Genomic DNA, 20,300 nt, shown 5'->3' with positions numbered 1-20,300 from the left:
AAACACGAGTCCAACACACTCGTTCTTCCCTTTCTTTCCTGCGCAGTCGAGACCCCCTATATAAAAACCCTCTTTCAAAACCCTCTCTCAACGCGAAAGAAGAAAAGAAATGAGCGTTTCCGCCCCTCTCCACACATAAAGCGTCCGTGTGTGCATGCAGGTGCCTCGTCTCCCAGAGCTGTTTTTGTGCACTGGTCGCGACTCGACCAGCTTTTGTCATCCGGTTCTCTTTCTAAAGGAGCCTTCTCTGCTCTTCTTTCTCTCCGTTTCTGTGTTGCTTCTTAAATTCATTTCTCTCTTTGAAACTGAAACTCCCTAACACCCGGACGAAGAGACGAGCCAAAAGCCGTGACCCAAAAACAAGTCGATGTGTGACCGCGTCTCGCCCCGTGCTAGCCATTTTTGTTTGCATTCTCCTCCACGTGGCTGTTTCCCTCTCTTCGAGCCTCATCTGCCAACATCTGGCTGCTCTCTCCACGTAGCTACCCCTGACGGGATTACTCGGACTTTCGAGTCTCGAGACCGACTCTCCTGTTTCTGCGCTCGTTCCTCGCTGCGAAAGACACGATGGAGGCGCTCCACAAGAAAATCGGTATGTCCATACGTTGTACAAGAGGCGGGTGCAAAGGGATTTCGTTGACAGGGGCTCTGGACGTTGCACAAGAGTGCAAGAGACAGCCACGCGTACATGGAGCGACGGGAGTTAGGGAGGGCGATGAGGGGGGATGAAACGCACGCGTGAATTTTGTGTTGCGTCGTCCATCTCACCAACTTGGGGGTCAGAAGAGAGGTGACTCAGCGTAGCTGCGTGCTTGTCTTCGAATCGACAGGTCTCGATATCCCCGTCTCAAGCACTCGCCCTATCTGCATATAGATATGTATACATGCATATATACGTACATTGATAGCGTGTGTGTGAGTGTGTGTACATGTATGTCGATATAGCACACTCACATCTCACATATACATATACGTTTAGATATATATATATATATAGGTTTGTTGTATGCATGGGTGTATCTGCATGTGCATGTTTCTATGTAGGAATACGTATTTGCCTCGGGTATCTCCTCAGTAGGCTTTCACTGTTTTTGGTCTCTCTCTTGGTTTGTTTAGCCTTTGTGGGCGCTGGTGTCATGGCCTTTGCGCTGGCTAAAGGTTTCGTGGACTCCGATAGAGTGAAGAAGGACCAGGTGTACATGTTTGTGAGAAACGAGACGAAACGCTCTCTCGTCGAGGATCTCGGATACCGATCCTTCCAAAGCATCGCCGGAGTAGGTGTGCCACGAACGCACATGAGAGTTCCTTCCCCTCCCTATGCCGGTAGTTTCGCAAGCCGAGCGAATAGTCACCGATTCGACAAAGCTCGCGCGAAAAATATCGCTCCGAGAAAATCGACAAAAGCCTAGGTCCATGACCTGGGTCATCTATCAGAGGACTTGCACAGACAGTCACGATTGAACTTCATGCATAAGGGCGTTTACATGTATGTAGATGGGGATACGGAGACAGTGTTTCTATGTGGGTGTATATTTCGTAGAGCATGTGTAGGGAAATGCCATCATCTGCATAGTGGAAACGGAAGGATTTTTGGCATGCCGCAGCGTTTTCTTCCCTGTTCCATCGTTTCCGCAAGACTGCCGTTGTTCCCTGCCTGTCCTCGCCCCTCTGGTGTGTACGTACAGCTGGCCGACGTGGACATCATCGTCATTTCCGTGAAGCCGCAAGACGCAGTTCAGGTCCTGCACGACATCCGCATGGTGGTTGACAAGGACAAGCACCTGTTGATTTCAATCTGCGTGGGTCTCGACATCGAAACACTCGCTCGGGCGTTAGATCCGAATTCTCTGAATCGCCGAATCTGTCGAGTGATGCCCAATACGCCTTCGCAAATCAGACACGGCGTCAGCGTCTTCTCGATGGGACAGGACTGTACAGACGAAGATCGCACAACTGTCGAGTCGCTGCTGAGTGCTGTCGGCAGCTGCTACAAAGTCCAGGAGAAACACATCGCCGCCGCAGGCGCCATCAGTGGTTCAGGTAAAAACCGTTGACAGACGCGTGTCGAGATTTTGCGGCATAGAGATGTGAGCAAGTGAACAGATGTTCATCCCGATGCGAACAGTGCCAAAGGCAAACAGCGCCGCTGTGCTGCGTGCCTCTGGGCATCTGCCGGTTTGCAACTGTGTGTGTAAATGTAATATAGAAATGTGTGGATGCATCTGTGCCTCTCTGTGTAACTGTTTTTGTGTTTGTGTGGTTCTGTAGTTGGGTTTGTGTGCAGTTCTAGTTCATTATATAGATGTGTTTCTAGACGTTTGCTCTGTCGACTTCTGGTGTGGCGCGGGAAATGACAGGGGATCCATTCACGCGTGCCACGCGTGTGTGACGCAGACTTTTCGTGTTTGTGCGCGTGCGTGTCCAATCCAGTCCTCGTGTCCTGCCCACATAGGCGTCACTGTATCGGCGTCTCCTCACGGAAGTTTTGGGGATGCGTGAATCGACACACACGCATGACCCTCGGAATACCGTATCTACAGATATGTCAGGGTCGATGGTCGGGTGCGAGTTGTCTCGTGTTCTCGTCTCAAAACTGTGCATGCTTCCGTGCAAACGAACTGTGTGTGTGTGTCGGTGTGTGTGCATGAATCATCAGGGCCAGCGTTCATTTTCACCTTTCTGGATGCCTTGTCGGATGCGGGTGTGAAGAAGTAAGAACCTGAGAAACCGCGGGAGACGTTTTCTTGAACCTTTTCGCAACAGAAAGCTGTCGAGTCCGTTGTCTGGTGTCCTTGCTGGCAGCGCCACGTGCTCGCGTGTGTGTGTCATTCTTAGGGAAACACACAGTCGAGAAGTTGTAACCGATATCCAACTCGGCACACGCTGTCGTTGTCGTTTTTTGGGGTGTCTCTGCGCCAGCGGCTTGCCACGGAAACTCGCCCAGGACCTGGCCATGGACATGGTAGAAGGGAGCGCCGCCTTCGCCCGTGTCGAGTTCGGCAGGCGACACTTTGCAGAACTTAAGGATCAAGTGACATCTCCGGGGGGCACGACGATTGCAGGGATAGCCGCGCTGGAGCGCTGGGGATTTCGAAACGCCAGTAAGGAACGTGGGAGCGAACGAGTCGGACACTCGCGGAATACACGGGCTCTGGATTTCTTCCCGCACCTCACGTCAACAGGAGGTTGCTCAGATACACTCGTGAAACGCCTGGAGGTCGATAGAGATGCGTCCGGAGGCTTCTTCACTTGCAGGTCTCGAGGGGGACAGGGGCAGAAGAAACGAGCGTCAAAAAAAGAGGGACACAGCAGTGTGAAGGCCTCGAGAGGACAGCGACGTCAAGTGTAGACATGGATGTGGAAGACGTTGACTTCAGGTCGGCGATTTCGTTGTTCCAAGTTGAATAGGCGCGGGTAACTCAGGCAGGAATGTCGTTTGGAAAGACAGGGAAAGGAAAGAGGTTACTCCTCTCCATGTGTGTAGTGGGCTTCCCCTCTCTTGTCTGTTTCGTTCTTCGCAGTTATTCAGGCAATCGATGCAACGACAGATCGTGCAAAAGATTTGGGGTGCTAAAGTTGAGTGCGCTGCCGAAGGTTTGTATGCGCCCAAGATGTTCGCTTTTCGGACGCGTCTCTGCGTCCTTTTCCGTGACTCAGAGTATGGAGTGGCCATGACGCCGTACTTTTCAAAGGGAAAACGTGTTTTCGTTCGTCGTTCGCCCGCGGGAAGGCTGTGTGGACACGCGTTTCCCCGGAAAAACGCCACAAAGGCGACGTTCATCGTCGGTTAAGGTGATTTTCTTTGCCAGGCCGGCTCTTTCCTTCCTGTAGTGAGTTCTCTGGTGACCGAAATCGTGTTAGATTTGAGTCGCGACGCAGTACCAACACTACGGTACTGCGTGGGAGTCCGAGTAGCAAATGTGCAAGCAGCCAAGGTCGAACGTGGAATGCTGTGTATTAGTTGAAACTCAAAATGCAGAACTCGTCAAAGGATGGCGATGCACGCTGCCTTTGTCCCCGCGCGAAATTGTGCGGCGGTCACCTGACACCAACGAGAAACCACATCAGCCTTGATCCCACGGAACAGAACTGTGTTTGAAATTGGGATGCAGCATTGAAGGGAGCTTCATCGCTTGAAAAGTGACAGCCGCGAAGCATTCCGTTTTTTCCGCCCCCCCCCCCCCCCCCCCTGACACAACACCGGTCTTCACGGTGAGGTAACGCCGGCTTTCCTGCTCGACAGACACTGTGTGTACCTTCACTGTGACTGAGAGCACTAGACAAAGAGACACTTATGAGGCTTTTTTTTGGGAGACTCTAGGAAAGCAGGAAACGCAAGAAAAGCCGAGCCAAAAGAACGTGCTTTGCAGGAGTGGGAAACACCCCGCGGACAGGGAGGCTCCTGCGGGGCGGCGAAAGGGGGAGAGGGGCGTGACAGCCACAGGGCGACAGAAGGAGCAGTTTTTTTGACGATGCGACTAGACGTAAAAGGTGCCGATACCTGTGTTTTACCTCCTCGATCCATTTGGTGTCGCTTCTCGTACATTGGCAACTGTCCTACGATAGGGCTGTTAGACGGAGGCAAGAGTTTTGTCTTTTCCTGCCGTATATGTAAAGCGCCCTTCCTGGTGTGCAACGTGGAGAACGGCTAGCTTAGGAATAACTGTGCGGATTCATAACGAACTCTGGGTCGTCTGAACGCATTCTTCCTCTCTGTGCTTCTCTGCATCCTGGGTTTGGGGAACAGTACAGCAGGAACCAAGCGGCGCCCGATTGTGTGCGGTACTCGCATGAGATATCGCTTTCCCCGAGGCAATGTTGACAAAAGAGTCACGGCGGAAAACGCTATACAAACAAAGACGTCGACAGCAAAACTGCAGCAAAAGAGAATTCTTCCAGCGCGGACACTGACTATGCCAGAGAACTGCGCAGTGGCTGGTAAGCACGCCCAGCAAGAAAAGCACTTTGAAGTCCATGGAGGCGCTTCGTGTAGGACTCGAGACACCCGTGTCGGAGAAAATGAAAGGAGCGAAGCGACACAGCGGCAGCTGTCGCAAAGCAAGACTCACATCGACGGATCAATTGCGATTCCGTCGGCCGGATCTCGACTGTGGAGGCTGCAGCCGCTCGCTGCTTCCGCTTCTGTGTTTTTTAAATTCCTTCTCCCTACCATATTTCAGAGTCCTGCAGTTTTGTATTTGTCGTCATAGTTTCAGTTTTGCAACGAGCAACGGAAACATGGACGCCCGGGTCTTGTGCTAACGGGCAGCTAGCTGGCGAGAGCAGCGCTGCCTGACTTCAACCCTCCCTTTATAGCGCCTTCTTGCCGCGAGCATCGCAACGACCGAGCGCGGTTTGGCCGTTCGACAGTTTTTTTCACCCTGTGTACCCTCTCAGAAAGACTTTCTACGACGGCGTTTCGAGAGAGGTTCCAGGGGAGATTTTGTGTGCCTGGAGGAAACGAGGCGCTGGGGCTGCTAGCGTGACTCGATCGGTCGTGTCTAGAGTTTCCTTGCATCGGCGGGAGACTCACGCAAGACACACGGACTGTTACTGAAAGGCAACTGTAAGTTTGTTGTTTCGTTTGTGGAAATCCACGCTTGCCCCAGGAGAACAAGGGGAAAGTCCGCTGTTGGGCGAGAGGAAGTTTTACGCGCGAATTCAACATGTTGTTTGAGTCGCTCTCTGTTCAGTGTATGCGCGACTCTGGTTGTCGGTTGTAGTACGCACTCTGAGAAGTGACTCTCTTTGTATCGTTTTTTCTTCCGTTCCGCGAGCAATCACCATGAATATCCTTCCGCTGCATTTCAGTGAAGGTCTGAGAGAAGCGACGCAGGGCAGTGGAATAATCCAAGCAGCCAAGGAGGCTCGAAAGGTCGTCCAACCGGTTGCGCGGTATTTGTCGACTTCCAACAGCTGCGCGCTGCCGCTCGAGCCTAACCGCCTGCAAGTGAGTTTTTCTCTCTGAAATTGTCTCAGAAGGCGCGTGCTTGTCAACGCTTTTCCCATGACAACTGCTGTGCAGCTAACGAGGAAAAAACTCCCGTAGAGTCGGTTAAACCTGGGCCAGCGATCACACGCCCGTTTTTCTTCAGATGTCGCCCTCAGCCAAGGCAGCACTGCACTGATCGGAGGATCTCCGAACGATTTTTTCCCGTGGGTAGCTATCATCTTCCACAGTTTGCGAATGTAGACAACTGGTAAGCCTAACTACGCGCCAGCACTAGGCCGAAAAAGTCGTGCCCGTCGAGATATCCACAGCTGAACGTGGCCGGGTTCTCTACCGCACACGTCACTTCTCATTCCTGGGCCAAGCTTATACCGGAAGCAAACCGGGTTCATGCGTAACTACGCGCGTGGAGCGACTGTGTGATTTCTACCTGTGTTTTGTGAGTACAATCGCCTCTTCCGTCTGGAAGAAACGCGTTCCTGCGACTCGAAATGTGTAGGCAGAAACTCCTTGCACTCGGTTGTTCTTTTTTTCATCAGGGCTCGAGGAAATCTGATGGGAGTGTGAGTTTCTTTTTACCTGAATCCAAACGTTGGCCGATTGCCCCCTGATGTGTGTACCTTTTCTTACAGAATAAGGTTGGGCTTTTGGATTGTTTTCAACACACACTCGGCGTGAAAATCAGTTCCCAGTCTACTCCGCATCATGGCGAGCCTTCCAAAAGGCGAGCTCCGCGTTCCAGTAGCAGGGCCCGTACCAACACTCCTGGGCTGGTTCGCCCAAGTCTATCCTCAGTTTCACTGAAACACATCTCCGAAGAAAGCCGATGCAGCTCCACAACTGCCTCAAGCGAATCGGTTCTTCAATCAGACACATCGTCTCCGCCCACCAGCCGAGCCCCCAGACGCTGCCGTTCCCTCTCCCGCCCACGGGCCAAGGGTCGGTCAAGACACCCCCAACCCCTCGGGGAGTCCCCAGTTCGTCTGCTGCAGCGTAAGCCGACGACTCTCTGGGATGCCTTTTCCTCCGAGCTTGCGATCAGTTTTTCTAAGGCCTCGCCGCAGGCCACGAAGCCAGCAGCCAAGCCACATCGCGTGCTCAGTCGACCCACGCTGAGATGCCACGGTCCTCGTGCCCAGCAGGCAGAAGCGACCGTTGGGATCGATTCGGCGCCGCGAAGATCCCGCCCTGACACTGCGGCCACAGCGAAGCCTGACAGAACCCGGGGCACCGGACCGTGTGTCGACACAGCTGCCAACAGGGTTGCGAGGAAATCGAGCTCCTCTGCTGCGACGCCCGCATCTGTCCGTCGAACTGTGCGCGTGGGAGAAGTCAAGCAGAGAGATGAGTCCACTCCGGGAGTCCGGAGTACCGGAACGAGCAACCCGTGCACTTCGGGTTTCGGCTCGACTCAAGCTGGCCTGCGACAGGAGCCGTCCGCTGGGCAGGACAGGAGACGCGGAGAAACGCAAAATCGCGGATGCGGGATGAAGCCTTCGGATCGCTCCGGTGCTCTCGCTCGTCTTACGGAGACCGCACAAAAGGGTCAGTTTTTCGAGCGGAAGGCACCGATTGCGTTTGGCAGTCAGCGGTTCACGCTGTTTCCCCGGGGCGAGAGCGACAGACGGCACAGGCAACATCAGCCGCATGCCACCTGCCACGGAGGATTGGGAGGCGCTGCAACACCGAAACGCGAGACTCTAGGACGGGCTAGTGCTAACGTGGTATCGAGTTCCAGCATGAAGGACACGACTTGTGGCGTGCGTGCCAGGCCGCAACGCGCAACCCAGAATCCCTCAGTGTCGGTGAGGAGACTGCACCCTCAGGCGAAGGGATCTTTGACGCCCCACGTCGTTACGCACCAGTCGGAGCGGCCACCCGCTGCGGTAACCAGTGAGGGACCGGGAAGAAGCCGTGAGAGGGGAGTTCCTTCTGGCAGAAGGTCGGGATCTAAGCGGCCACCAAATGTTCCAAAGTTAGATCTCCGGAAGTGCATACAGTATCGCACCCGTGACTAGAAATCTTTTTTGCGGAGTGCAGACTTTTCTGTAGCAGCGAATTCAGCTTCTGATTATCGCGGGAGAAAAGAATCCTGCTTTTCAGCGTCTACGTCTGGTGTCTGACCTCCAATTTGTGTCTGTTTAAACAGCGTCGTCCGTATAACCGTGAACACGAATCCGAATTTTTTTAGATCCAATGCATACTTGCGCACGAACGCAGCACGCCTGTAAGCTGTTTCTATACACCCTGACGAGTTGACAACATGCGGTCGCAGAGAGCAGTCTGAGGTGCGGAGATTTCCTTTGCAAATGCGCGTCAAAAACAATCCTGTCACTGTCGGCACTCACCAAACACTGGCACGTTCGGGACGCATCTCTGGAGAATTTCGTCTCTGGGATGACGCTAACCACAGTTCTCGGGGTTTCCACGCTAAGCAGCTGGCAAAAAGGTAGACGGCACTAGCACGCCTTCTGTCGCCTGCTGAAAGCCATAGCGCCGGTGATGACGAAAAAGGCGCCTGTTTTCTGCACCATGAAACGCATGCAGCGACACTGTCTCAGTATACATAACGTTTTTCATACAGAGAAGAAGCGGCAGCAGCTCCACCAGCACCACCTTGGTATTTTCCAAGCTGAGCCTCGCTGTTTGCTTTTGCTCGTTCAAGAAGGACTTTCTGAGCATTGTCCTTGTTCGCGGGTTTTCCCTTCCATGCGTTGAGGCAAGAAGCTTGCAGTGCTCGGCCGTAAGAGAATGATAGAGCCCAGGGATGTGGTCCCATCATGTTCATTGCGTTCAAGTTTACAGAGGCCTCTTCCTCTGACTGGCCGCCAGAAAGAAACATGACGCCGGGCAGAGCGGGTGGCACGGTGCGTCTGAGGGCTCGCACGGTGTAGAAGGCAACCTCTTCAGGTGTGGCCTTCGTGGGACAGTCAGAACCCTGTGTCACCATGTTTGGTTTGAGCAGTGCTCCTTCTAGCAAAACATGGTGATCACTGAGAGCTTTGAAAACCGCCGCGAGCACCCGCTCCGTTACCTCCGCACACACGGAGATGTCATGGTTCCCGTCCGTTAGAATTTCAGGCTCAACGATTGGCACCAATCTGTTGGCTTGGCATATTGCCGCGTAGCGAGCGAGGCCATGAGCAACCTCGAGGATAGATAAGTTCGACGGTTTGCCTTTTGCCTGGTCAATACTGAGGACAGCACGCCACTTGGCAAAGCGCGCGCCGGCTTTATAATAGTCTTGGCATCTTTCGGCGAGTCCGTCTAGACCCAGCGTTGCTTTTTCGTCGTCTGTTCCTGGAAGTGTAGCTAGGCCTTTGTCGACTTTGATACCCGGAATAATACCTTCATTCTTCAAGAGCTGGACCATAGGTGTGCCTGATGGGCTCTTCTGGAACAGTGTCTCCTCAAACAGGATTGCCCCACTAACGTAGTTCCCAATTCCCTTGGATGTGAAAAGCAGATCACGATAAGCTGCTCGATTGGCCTCTGTATTCTCTACTGAGATACTGTCGAAACGCTTCTTGATTGTTCCTGTCACCAAACAGCCGAAACATCCCGAGGTACCCTACTGAACTGTTCGAGTCCTATATCCCCACGGGATTCCGGTTTTCTACTTGGCTAAGCTGCTCATGGTGCCAGAGCCCGCATTATGCAACAAAGCGCTAAGATACTTTCCTACCAATCTGAGGACAAGCTCTCTGTGCTTTATTTTCGGGGAAAAAGCCTGCACTCCAGCGGCAATTCCTCAGCTTGGACGAGCAATCAGCGAATCTCCTACTGGAAATCACGGTCTTGAACAGCAAACGCGTTTTGACGCCTTATTATAGCACAAAGCTATTCAGTGCCGGGGAACCATTCTCAATACTACTGGCCATGCAACAATAACTGAGTAACAGTGCTCCTTTATTCAGTATGAATGTGGTAACAGTCATCCAACTTCGGCAGCCATCTCCACACCATCAGGAAGCATAGATCGGGTAATTAGATTCTACTTGTTTGCGGAGTGTTACGCTGAGCAGATAGGCAACTGTAACCGCCCACCAGTTGATTCATCAGCGGCGAGAATGCCTTTTCCTGGCGAAGCGATAGCCTTCGCATTTTCCGCTAACTCCTTCGCGATTTCTTGAGAAATGTTCACCTGCTCAGAAAGGGACGACGCAGTGCAGCACAAGAGGCCGTACCCCATGTTGCTTTCCTTTTCGATGTCAGAACATGGCAGAAACAAGAGGCATTGTTCCGACGAGAGACCTCACTATGCACGCAGCGGACCCCCTGAAATTGCTCTCGTGAACCGTTAGTGTATCTGGACGGCGTAACCTTACCATCTTGTTGGAATAATTTCCCTTCCAATTTGTTTGCACCTCTTTTATCGCGCAAGTATTTGCTTAAGAAACACTTGTCTTCCATACATTTCCAGCTGGGCATAAGTAGTCAATTGATTCTCCTGACCGAGATCTAGGTGCAACCACATTGATTCGCCCCGCAGACAACCTTTCCCCACTCCCTCCGTTTCTGAGTGCGGGAGGAACAGGTAATGAATCCAGCCTCCATGTACGGCAGATTCATTTTAAATGTCTTGGTTGCTACAGAGTGACAGTTCGATTCAACAGATCGTACGTTACCTATGAACGGTAGATGAGCTGCCACGCAGCTGTGTGACCTGCGCTCACTCGTTGCTACACATTCTGGAATCCGTTGTCCGGAAACGTGAATTCTACTTCCAACAACTTCCAGATTAATTGTGTCAAACCTTCCATACTACTTCGCCGCAATCTGATTTCCGGTCCCGCTGCCAGGTCCGGACGTGACGAAAATCCCAAGGTTTTTCATCCACCACTAGTTTGCTGTCGGAAAAGGTTCCTTTATCACATGAGCATCGCGTCTGCATCGGGTACACATCAGGTACAGCGCTGAGCTACCGTGCAAACCGTGACCAAAAAAAAACTAGCGACATGACGCAATCTTCAACACACAATGAACTCTGCCTGAGTCACTGCGTCATCACTAACGAGTCGCGACTGCTGGCGCTCATTCAAAACGGGAAAGGGGCTGCGCATGGCGACGACAAAACCGCATCAGCTCTCATCCCTTGTACAACAGCACACACAATTAGACGCATCTACTCTCGTAGATTTTGGCTGTGCACTTAGTACACATAGCGCTTCTCGAAAAGGGAAGACGCTGCGGCCGCGCCGCCTGCACCGCCGCCATATTTACCGAGTTGCGCTTCGCTGTTGGCGCGTGCACGCTCGAGGAGCACCTCCTGAGCCTTAGCCTTGTTTTCCGAGACACCCTTCCAGGCTTTCAGGCAGGATGCCTGCAGAGCCCGGCCGTAGGAGAAGGAGAGTTGGAATGGGTGTGGGCCCATCTTGTTCATCTCATTCAGGTTGAGCGATGCGTCCTCCTCGGACTGACCTCCGGAAAGGAACATCACACCGGGGAGCGCAGGGGGGACCGTGCGCTTCAGGCTGCGAACTGTGTAGAAGGCGACCTCCTCGTGGGAAGATTGCTTTGGGCACTCAGATCCCTGAGTAACCATGTTGGGCTTCAACAACGCGCCCTCCAGGAGGACATGGTGATCGTTCAGGGCCTTGAAAACTGCGGCCAACACGCGCTCAGTGACTTCGGCGCACACAGAGATGTCGTGGCTACCGTCTGTAAGGATTTCGGGCTCAACAATGGGCACGAGTCGGTTGGCCTGGCAGATTGCTGCGTAGCGTGCGAGGCCGTGAGCGACTTCGATGATAGACAGGTTCGAGGGCTTTCCCTTCGCGGGATCGATGCTGAGGACCGCACGCCACTTGGCAAAGCGCGCGCCAGCCTCGTAGTACTTTTTGCATCTCTCAGAGAGGCCATCGAGACCCATGGTGGCCTTCTCGTCGTCAGTGAGGGGAATGGTCTCCAGGCCCTTGTCAACCTTGATACCCGGGATGATACCCTCGGCCTTCAACAGATCGACCATGGGGACTCCGGACGGGCTCTTCTGGTACAGAGTCTCTTCGAAAAGGATTGCACCACTGATGTACTGGCCAAGGCCCTTGGTGCTGAACAGCAAGTCACGGTAGAACGCACGGTTTGCTTCCGTGTTCTCCACGCCGATGCTGTCGAAACGCTTCTTGATCGTCCCTGGTGCACGCATCCATACAGAACACGAGCCAAAACATTTTCGGACCAACCAGGCGGCAAAATTGGGGAAAAAACGGGAAAATGAACGACAAACGATCGGCTGCACATGCATGCTGCAGACTGTCAACCTCGACATCCTCAGCTCAACCAGCACCCGAATCGCTCCTTCCAACTACCAGTGACGAAAAATGGAGAACATCTACCTTTCCCCTCGACCGGGGTTATTAGCTCTCGAGCACGCGTAAGCGAAATTCACTGCGACACAGCAGAACATTCACTGCGACACAGCAGAACAACACGGAGGAGCCATTGGGCGTTGACACGGAGCTGCAGACAACTAAGGTGCCGGCCGTGAAAGAGTCCCTAACAGTGGAAAGAAATCAAGGAAAAACAACTGGGAGCACAGTTGTGTCAGACTCTTCGAAGCCTACCAGTAGACTCATCAGCCGCCAGAATACCCTTGCCCGGGGACGCAATCTTTCTTGCGTTCTCGGCCAGCTCCTTGGCCACCTCCTGGGAAATGGGAAGACCGTATGCCTGTCCACAGATTCCACAAAAAGGCACAATTCAAGAAAATTGGAGCCAGTTGACAAGAGACGGCATAACCGTACTTGCTGCGGCAGCGCTGTCGGGCAGAGGCCGCTGTCTCCGCCAGCGGGGGAAAACACGTGCACCCACACAACACAAATCCACGAGCCTGATGTCCTATTGTCCGCTACTCAGCGCGAGCGTAAAATTCCTACACAAAATTTTTCAAACAATACTACACCGAGTGTCTGAAATCCTTGCAGTGCTCTACTTGCACACGTGCACAGACAGAGAGACAGGGATTCATACAAAACTGAAGCAGCCAGCTCTGCTGGTCTGTCGCTGGGAACGGGCACACCACAGCAAAACCCCGATCCTGACTCGCTCCTCTCGATTGTTTTGACGCTTACCATGGTGGGAAAAGTCGGTTAAACGCGTACTATAAAAAAGAAGAGGGATCGCACATTGAAAACGGCAAAAAGTAAGGATCTGAACTTTGGCGTCGGTTCTTCTGAGGCGCTGCAGCCGTGGCGGACCCGGTCAGTGGCGTGTGCTTGCTTTTACTGCGGAGGGGTCCGCGTCACGCGTTTTATTTCGCTCCACACGGCTAGGAAGTTGTCCTAGAGGCATGCGCAAACGATCCCACGCATTATACGAACACATTGCGGATGTGATTCCCCACTGTGTTGTCACAAAAACGGGGTGGCGCCCCGATGGTACCCTCTCTTGTGAATCCCTTTTTGGTGTGCAACGGCGGGCGGCGTCGCCACACAGTTGTACATGACGTTGCGAATTTGTTTTGCTAACGGCGCATTGTGTATGCCCACCTTCAAAATGTTGGGTGAGGCAGCCATCGAAACTGCCGGCTTTCTTCCGATGAGTATTCGCCCTCGTGTAGCTCCACGGGCACACCCCCAATGTGCTAGGCAACGTAGCGGTACGATTCATTGAAAGGATACAAACTGGTAGCAACTGCGCATTTCTGCGGGCAAGAGCCCAGAAGATCTGACTAGAATCTCTAAGACGGCTAAATCTGCCAGGACTTTCGGTGCTGAGCAAACGCGTAGTGAGACACAGCTCTACCGGTGTCCAGTGCGGAGATGGCTTTGAGCTATGCGTCAAGAGCGGACTAAGGGACGGGTTCGGAACACTGTTACGCGGGAGCGGTGACACCGTGTGTCCTCGCGAGGGTTACAGGAGAGTGTGTACGCATCGACCGTGAGACCAGTCCGTTACGAAGCTGCAAACGTGAAAAGATTGCGGTCCTACTATAGACGGACCGTGTCACTCCACACAGTCACCGTGTTGTTGCATTGCCAGCAGTTTGTGAACAAATTTGCGTATTCATGCTTCCTCAATGGCAAGCTGATCGCGACTCTGAGTGCTGCGGGTAATGTCATCGGAGTGTTACTCAGCCCACGAAAAAAGGCTAGGGCTTTTTCCAGCTAACTGAGCGCTGCATATCCGCAGCAGCATACGGCGCACTACGGCGGAAGGGTGCCTGCACCGACACCAGTCCGTACTTTCTGAGTCCGGTACGCTCGCGCAGCTTACTCAATAAGAGCACCCTCTTGTGAAAACATTGATTCTGAGGAAAGCGTAAGTCGAAAAGCGGAGTGTTGTGGTCCGCCTAAGTTGGTAGGGATAGCCGGGCGACACAGAGGTCATGCAGAACACACGGTGACCAGTAGATACTAGAACGGTAGCAACGGAGGAGGAATACATGGGCCGACAACGAGGACTGCAGTGACACTCAACAGTTACCAAACGACTGAGCATTCTCGCTTCGACTACCTATTGCGTCACAACAAGATGTGTAGCATCGGAAAATTGGGTTGGCACTCCAAAATAGAAGATTCTACTTCGTAAGAGGTTCCAGTAACAGAGGAAGCAATGAATAGAGAAGGAAAATTGCGCGGCCGACGCTGCCTACGGATTACACTGTTCACCACTGGTGCGCACACCAGACATTCGTAAAAAAGTCTCCGATAAGGGCTGGCAGTTTTCATCCCAGGTGAGGGTACACGCCCTATCCCCCAGAGGAGGGTGAGAACTTGGGGTGTTTCATGCAGGAGACCGGCGCCCCGGCTTTACACTTCCAATGGTATGTCCTGAACCAATTTTCTGGTCAAGCTCGTTTACACTGAGCACCGTCAGACTTTCCAGTCCGTCCTTCCGGGAGGATCTGCCACTGGGAGCAGTTCTCCCTGAAAGGAAACAGCGAAATGTCCGGTGTGTCACGCCCGTTTCGAGGGAACCCACACCTGTGGAGGTTCGTCAAGAAAGCACGAATGCTCAAGAGCGATGTCATTCACTCTTCATGACAAAATTTGGGTCTCGTTGGTATCGAGCTTCAAACCTGCGCCATGGACACCAAGGGGAGGATAAGTGTTCCCGCTCGGACTGTCTCCTTCGCTTTGACTCGGTAATGCTCGACACGCGCGCGTGAAAAAAGCGGGTAACTTCTTCACACGTGTGTTTGACGCTTGGGCAGCTACCACTGAGTGCAGCCGTTTATTGTACAACGGCTGGCGTAGTGCAAATTTTGAATGAGGGCACCTGGGATGCACAGCTGTGTAATGCAAAGGTGCCTGAATCCGTACTCCACTCAAAGATGCAATGCTGTTCGACTTCATAGGCACGAGGAGTACCACAAAGTGACTGCGGCCTGGTGGGACAGCTACTGCCCTCTTTTGCCTTGCCCAGCTGGTCCACTGCTTCGGAGGGGTTTGGACTCACCGTTGAAACCACTGATCCAGCAGAGGCATCGACGCACCGCCTTGAAAAGACTCGATGTATCTGAAGGAAAACAGGATGTCATCAGCATGCCGCTCCATCCGTGTACCCACGCGGTCAGGCTGCTGTCACCACACGCTCCGTTTCAGAGCAGTTCCATGGCCCAAGAAATCTTGAGGGACCGGCGTTGGCAGGAGCTCCTAGTGTCTCTGACTGCAAAGGGCTTTAGTACACTCTGGCAGCATAGTCTGCTCATCCATCACTGCAAGGGTCGGGATTGTCCAACTCCTCTTTCTAGCAGAATACTGGCTGCTGGGTGTCCAGCTCACCTATACAAGTTTAAGGCGACTCGGCGCGCGTATTCCTTCTTGACGTCTGGCGGCGGTTTAGTCAAAAGCTTTTCTTGAAGGACGCCAGCGCTTTCGACCGATCTGCCGGAACGGACAAACGCGAAATCCCTCATTCTGACTGACGCTAGGCGGTGCACGGGAAAGGACGGAACCCCGCCCCTAACAGCGGCAGCTACTCTTTAATTGTAGGGGCAGCCTTTCCGCGATACGATACCACCCACAAGCGTACCGTCCACCTCGAAGAGGCACTACAAACTGACATGCGTGTTTCGCTCTCCTGGGTTCCACAGCATGTCGTGAGAACTTCGAGAGATCCTAAAAGAATGGTCACCGTATACGAGCAGTATAGCACTTACACGCCGAGCTTTACAACCGGCTGTTGGTTCACTTGAGGCAAGAGCGACCTGTAGAGGCAACAGAGAGCACCAATGATAACGCACGAATGCACCTGCTGGCCACGTAAGAAAGAACCAACCTCCTCCACTTTCACGAAAAATCACTCACAACAGAGTGGCGCCTTACCAACCCGGAGAGAGTAGAATGCTTGGTTGATTGTTCGTGATGACCCCCATGAACTGCAAAAGATACAGCACACGACGCGCTCTGCATGGGTGCCTTTCGAGTGGGATTGCCAGTACACCGAAGGCGCTCAACATGTGTGACGCTGCGCCTTTTCAAATGTCTGGATGGGCGTGTCGTGCTACCATTCATCGTTGCCAAACCTCAGCCCGCCGTTCAGGCCGGGTACTCTGCGCGGCACTCGTCATTGACTCAAGCGTTAGACGAAAGGCAAGTGCGCCTGCGCTGCTCCGGCGCACTACGCAGGCGACGGAAAGCTCTACGACTCTTACCTCCCAGTCTGCGAACGGCGGGATGCTGTAGTAGATGCCAGCCCCTTCATTGTTGCTGGGCAGAGGGGAAGTCAGGAAACAGACAAGGTCGGAAATTTCACCTGGATTTACCAGGTCGCAAACCCACTGGCCAGACTGGACTGATCCGAGAGCTGCTTGACCGGTGACTTGGGTAGGCGCCAAGCACGGCCGCCCCGGTACAATGACGCCAAAGAGAGACATCGGTCTGGTTCAAAAAATCGCGGATCCGCTGGTCTCAGTCCCCCTATATCGACCAGGCGCCCTTCTGCGTGTCGTTCGCGAACGAACGCAAGTAATGCCGTTCCGCAGGAATTGGGGTGTCTGCTCAAGAGTGCAGGTCTCCCAAGAATGCCAGAAACGCGGGAGTCACTGTCGGGCAGAACTCCCGCTACGAGGATACGCCCACGACGGAGTCTCCAGCCGCACAAAATGCTGATTGCAGAGACAGGCTCTCTGAGATAATTACGGGATATCCAGGCGGTTCCAACGCGACGACGTCTTTCCGGCACAAAAACCGGCAGGTCAGTTGCCACAGGAAGCACACAGTGCTGCACGGAAGAGAAACGTGCTGAAGGAACGCATGAATCCGAGATGAAACAGTGGTGAAGGTATCTGCCTGCCGTGTGTGTGTCCGGATGAGACGGCGGTACAAGAAAACGATAGCTGAAGTTTAAAATGCATAACGATGCGTTTGGGGGACTCGAGAAGCTTCACAGGTTTCAAACCGCCGGTTGAGCCTGCGCCACACGAATGCCAGCATCAACAACGAAGGCTGCTGCCAATAGGAATGAAAATAGCCGTCATTCTCCCCTTTGCCCTACTCAACCCACTTTCTGCAGCCTCAGCGCAGATTAAGGCTTACAGGAGTCGCAGTACGAGAGACTTGCAAAGTCCGCCGAGGAACAGTGAAGACGAAGGTATTATAGTACACTAGAGAAAGAGCTTCTTAAAGAACGCTGCCGCGCCTTCTTTTTAGATCCAGATGGTGCATTCGGAAACATAATGGAGACTCCACTCGCTCCTCGTTTACGAATTGTCATTCTCCACACCAATCATTATTGGGTTGCAGCTGGTCTGGAATGGAGACAAGAAAAGCGGGAGAAGAGACGCCGCCGACAGCTCGCTCGCGTTGTTGCAATGCATGCTCGACTCTCCACGTCCCATTTGAGACTCCCATCACTTAATCCGGTAAATCCTGTCAATTGTGGCAACTTGGCCTTCCAGAAAGTGAAGGACTGTAAATGCATTTTGGACAGGTTGGCAAAATGTACGCAACAAGTTTGCTTTCTGCTGTCGTTTTGCCGTTGGTTTCAGCGAATAACTGAACCGCTCATCCTCATCGTTTTTATGGTACTTGCCACCAAGCAACAACTTGCTGTACGGTTCCCCCGTCGATACTACTTGAAAATACACGTTCACGAAGCGTTTGGGGAGCAGGCGAGCGACTACTTTAAACTGAGACCACTCGTGTGCTGCATCTGGCGATTCACTTTTCTAAAGAGTCATATGTGTGCGATCTTCCTGCGGTGGCGGGCACACATGATACGCATTACTATGTTCCGAATTCGTTCACGTCTTGGGATGGCGTTGAGTATATCATCTGTGTAGAATGAGAAAAGGGGAGTGAGGCACCTCATTCAATGCCTTCTTCTACAGACAGGGTCCCGCCCCGATATGTTAATATGGTACCACCGGAAAAGCGGACTGCCTTCACTTCCGACACTCTCCGTTCATGCTTTTCCCGATCCGTCTACAGAACCCCCGGGATGAACCACAGAACACCTTCTGGCACAACTGATACTGCCACCTGAACAATGGAAGGGAACTGAGGTAGCCGATGCACCTAAAAATTCCAGATGTCATGGGCATACGCAACACCATCGACTCCACATGCTCTATTTGGTAAAGGGTGTACCTGTCAACCATCTCCATGCAAAGAAATTGTCGTAGGTGTCGGCGAGTTTCGTTCCTCGGTAGCGGAGGTATCCCAAGTGTCTTTTGTGGAATGGTCCGGTTGGCGGGTATCCTCTGTTGGCAACGAGTTCGCGTGACGGAATGCTGGCAATGTCCTGGATTTGCCCCGAGCTTCCACTAGAGGATCTGAGGTAGCGCGATTGCAAACACGTTGATGCAGTACGTGGCTTTCATCCTCAACCAGTTCTACCGTACCCCCTGGCTCGAGCGCGCCTTGATGTTCTTGATCGTGGGGTGCTCTATTCACGACGGCAGGGAACTGCGCTGAAATAGGGACACGAGGAAGCAAAAGGAACGCAAACGGCGCAAGGAGAATGGGGGCAGCCACCTGTGTTGCAATGACGAGCGTCCCGAGGTTGGAAAAGTCGCAACCTTCAGCCTCCGTAGTGGCCACATTCGCTTTGCTTATTACGAATGCCCCTACTTGAGCTGCTATATTATATCCGGCGTAGCTGATGCCATCTAGAATGGCATAAGCGGTTACCTCCAGACCGCGAGGACAGAGCTTTGAAGTCAAAATATACCCTGGCACGTTATGAAGAGTACGGATCAGGTTGACGACAATCGCGTCACCAAAGAAGTAGATGGCAGAATCTGGAATGCCTGCCCGCACATTGAGCCGGCGTACGATAATATAGTCAAACAGAGCTGCCACCGCCTTCACAACAGATGTCACCCAAGCCATCTGGACATAGGTCCAGTCGAGTAGAAAGTTATGGAAAACCCACAAGGCTACCAGTGTTGCGACTGTCCCAAGCAATGCGGTGTACGTCGAGTAGTATTTGTAATCGAAGTGGGGGCCATCTGGCAGACATACAGGAGAGGCAGTGAAGAAGTAATCCAGAGCCCCGGATATGGATATGTTTCCAGCAGCCCAGCAAAAGAGGTACAGGTTACACCTAGCCATTTGGGGTGTAAGCGTGTGGAACAAAAGCACCGACAAGAATACGAACGCGAAAATACCGTAACAAAACGCCAACCACTCCATCGAAGTCAAACTCACGACTGCTAGACCTACAGAAACAGTGGCAACCATGAGGGCCATGAGAAACATGTTTCGGTTCTCTAGTAGCTTTTCAGTCGCCACACGGAAGGATCCACGTTTTTCTGGAATAAAGTTGAGTGTAAGGGGAATCAGCACCTGTGCAGCAAAAGGCAGAGCCACGCGATAGACAGTCTGGGCATTGGTCGCATCAGTGATAAAGCCGGAGATACCACGGCCGAAGAGGTTGCCGACTGTATAGTTGAAAAAGGCGAAAATGACGAAATCGGATTTGACTGCAGCATTACTTGACATGAGCTCGCTGTACATACCAGCGCACATTAATTCGCAAGTGGCTAATTGAAAGCATATAAGGAAGACAGAGACGCTAGAAAGCCAGACGTGTTCCGTGCTGAATGAGTCCGACACAAAAGCAAGAAGACACACTCCCAGCACACCTGCCGCCGTTGCTAATATCATGTAATATTTCTTTCGATATCCCCCGAGAGGAACTGCATCGCTAAGAGAACCCATGAGGCCTTTCAGACAGAACGGAATATTCGATATGGCGTCTACACGCTGGTATGCAAGTGCATCATAACCTCGCTCTCTGAAGTACGGAAGTAACGCGGCCTGCGCCATTCCCCCCACAGCTCCTCGAACTAGCATATATACGCTAACGAGCAAAACACAGAACTTGCCTCCCCCATGTTGAATGACCCGCGACAGGAACCCGACAAGACGCAGTGGATTCATTGCCGTCAGAAACGGCAGGC

The 20,300-nt window shown here is 52.8% G+C and overlaps 5 protein-coding genes across 5 annotated transcripts; 1 reads left to right on the top strand and 4 right to left on the bottom strand.

Annotated features, from left to right (window-relative positions):
- Nucleotides 1-567: 567 nt before the first annotated feature.
- Nucleotides 568-3,574, top strand: NCLIV_050390 (Pyrroline-5-carboxylate reductase,related; the record flags this gene model as incomplete). Its single annotated transcript, XM_003884592.1, has 6 exons — nucleotides 568-592; nucleotides 1,117-1,274; nucleotides 1,686-2,040; nucleotides 2,657-2,711; nucleotides 2,920-3,101; nucleotides 3,522-3,574. 6 exons carry the CDS (start codon nucleotides 568-570, stop codon nucleotides 3,572-3,574), a joined length of 828 nt encoding a protein of 275 aa, XP_003884641.1.
- Nucleotides 3,575-8,507: 4,933 nt separating this feature from the next.
- On the bottom strand, nucleotides 8,508-10,094 carry NCLIV_050380 (uncharacterized protein; the record flags this gene model as incomplete). The annotated part of the gene is made up of 2 exons (XM_003884591.1): nucleotides 8,508-9,462; nucleotides 9,967-10,094. Coding segments are annotated over 2 exons (1,083 nt in total), but the record flags the coding sequence as incomplete, so codon positions are not given.
- A 1,008-nt stretch (nucleotides 10,095-11,102) lies between these two features.
- On the bottom strand, nucleotides 11,103-13,023 carry NCLIV_050370 (uncharacterized protein; the record flags this gene model as incomplete). The annotated part of the gene is made up of 3 exons (XM_003884590.1): nucleotides 11,103-12,082; nucleotides 12,514-12,619; nucleotides 13,021-13,023. The coding sequence occupies 3 exons, from the start codon at nucleotides 13,021-13,023 to the stop codon at nucleotides 11,103-11,105; spliced, it is 1,089 nt and encodes a 362-aa protein (XP_003884639.1).
- Nucleotides 13,024-14,917: 1,894 nt separating this feature from the next.
- On the bottom strand, nucleotides 14,918-16,769 carry NCLIV_050360 (conserved hypothetical protein; the record flags this gene model as incomplete). The annotated part of the gene is made up of 6 exons (XM_003884589.1): nucleotides 14,918-14,969; nucleotides 15,350-15,409; nucleotides 15,676-15,777; nucleotides 16,053-16,100; nucleotides 16,219-16,271; nucleotides 16,548-16,769. The coding sequence occupies 6 exons, from the start codon at nucleotides 16,767-16,769 to the stop codon at nucleotides 14,918-14,920; spliced, it is 537 nt and encodes a 178-aa protein (XP_003884638.1).
- A 1,717-nt stretch (nucleotides 16,770-18,486) lies between these two features.
- NCLIV_050350 (putative BT1 transmembrane domain-containing protein) lies at nucleotides 18,487-20,058 on the bottom strand (the record flags this gene model as incomplete). Its single annotated transcript, XM_003884588.1, has 1 exon — nucleotides 18,487-20,058. One exon carries the CDS (start codon nucleotides 20,056-20,058, stop codon nucleotides 18,487-18,489), a length of 1,572 nt encoding a protein of 523 aa, XP_003884637.1.
- Nucleotides 20,059-20,300: the final 242 nt, after the last annotated feature.

The sequence above is a fragment of the Neospora caninum genome, chromosome X (genome assembly GCF_000208865.1).
Source record: "Neospora caninum Liverpool complete genome, chromosome X".
Lineage (NCBI taxonomy): Eukaryota > Apicomplexa > Conoidasida > Eucoccidiorida > Sarcocystidae > Neospora > Neospora caninum.
This window is presented reverse-complemented; position numbering and strand designations above follow the sequence as displayed.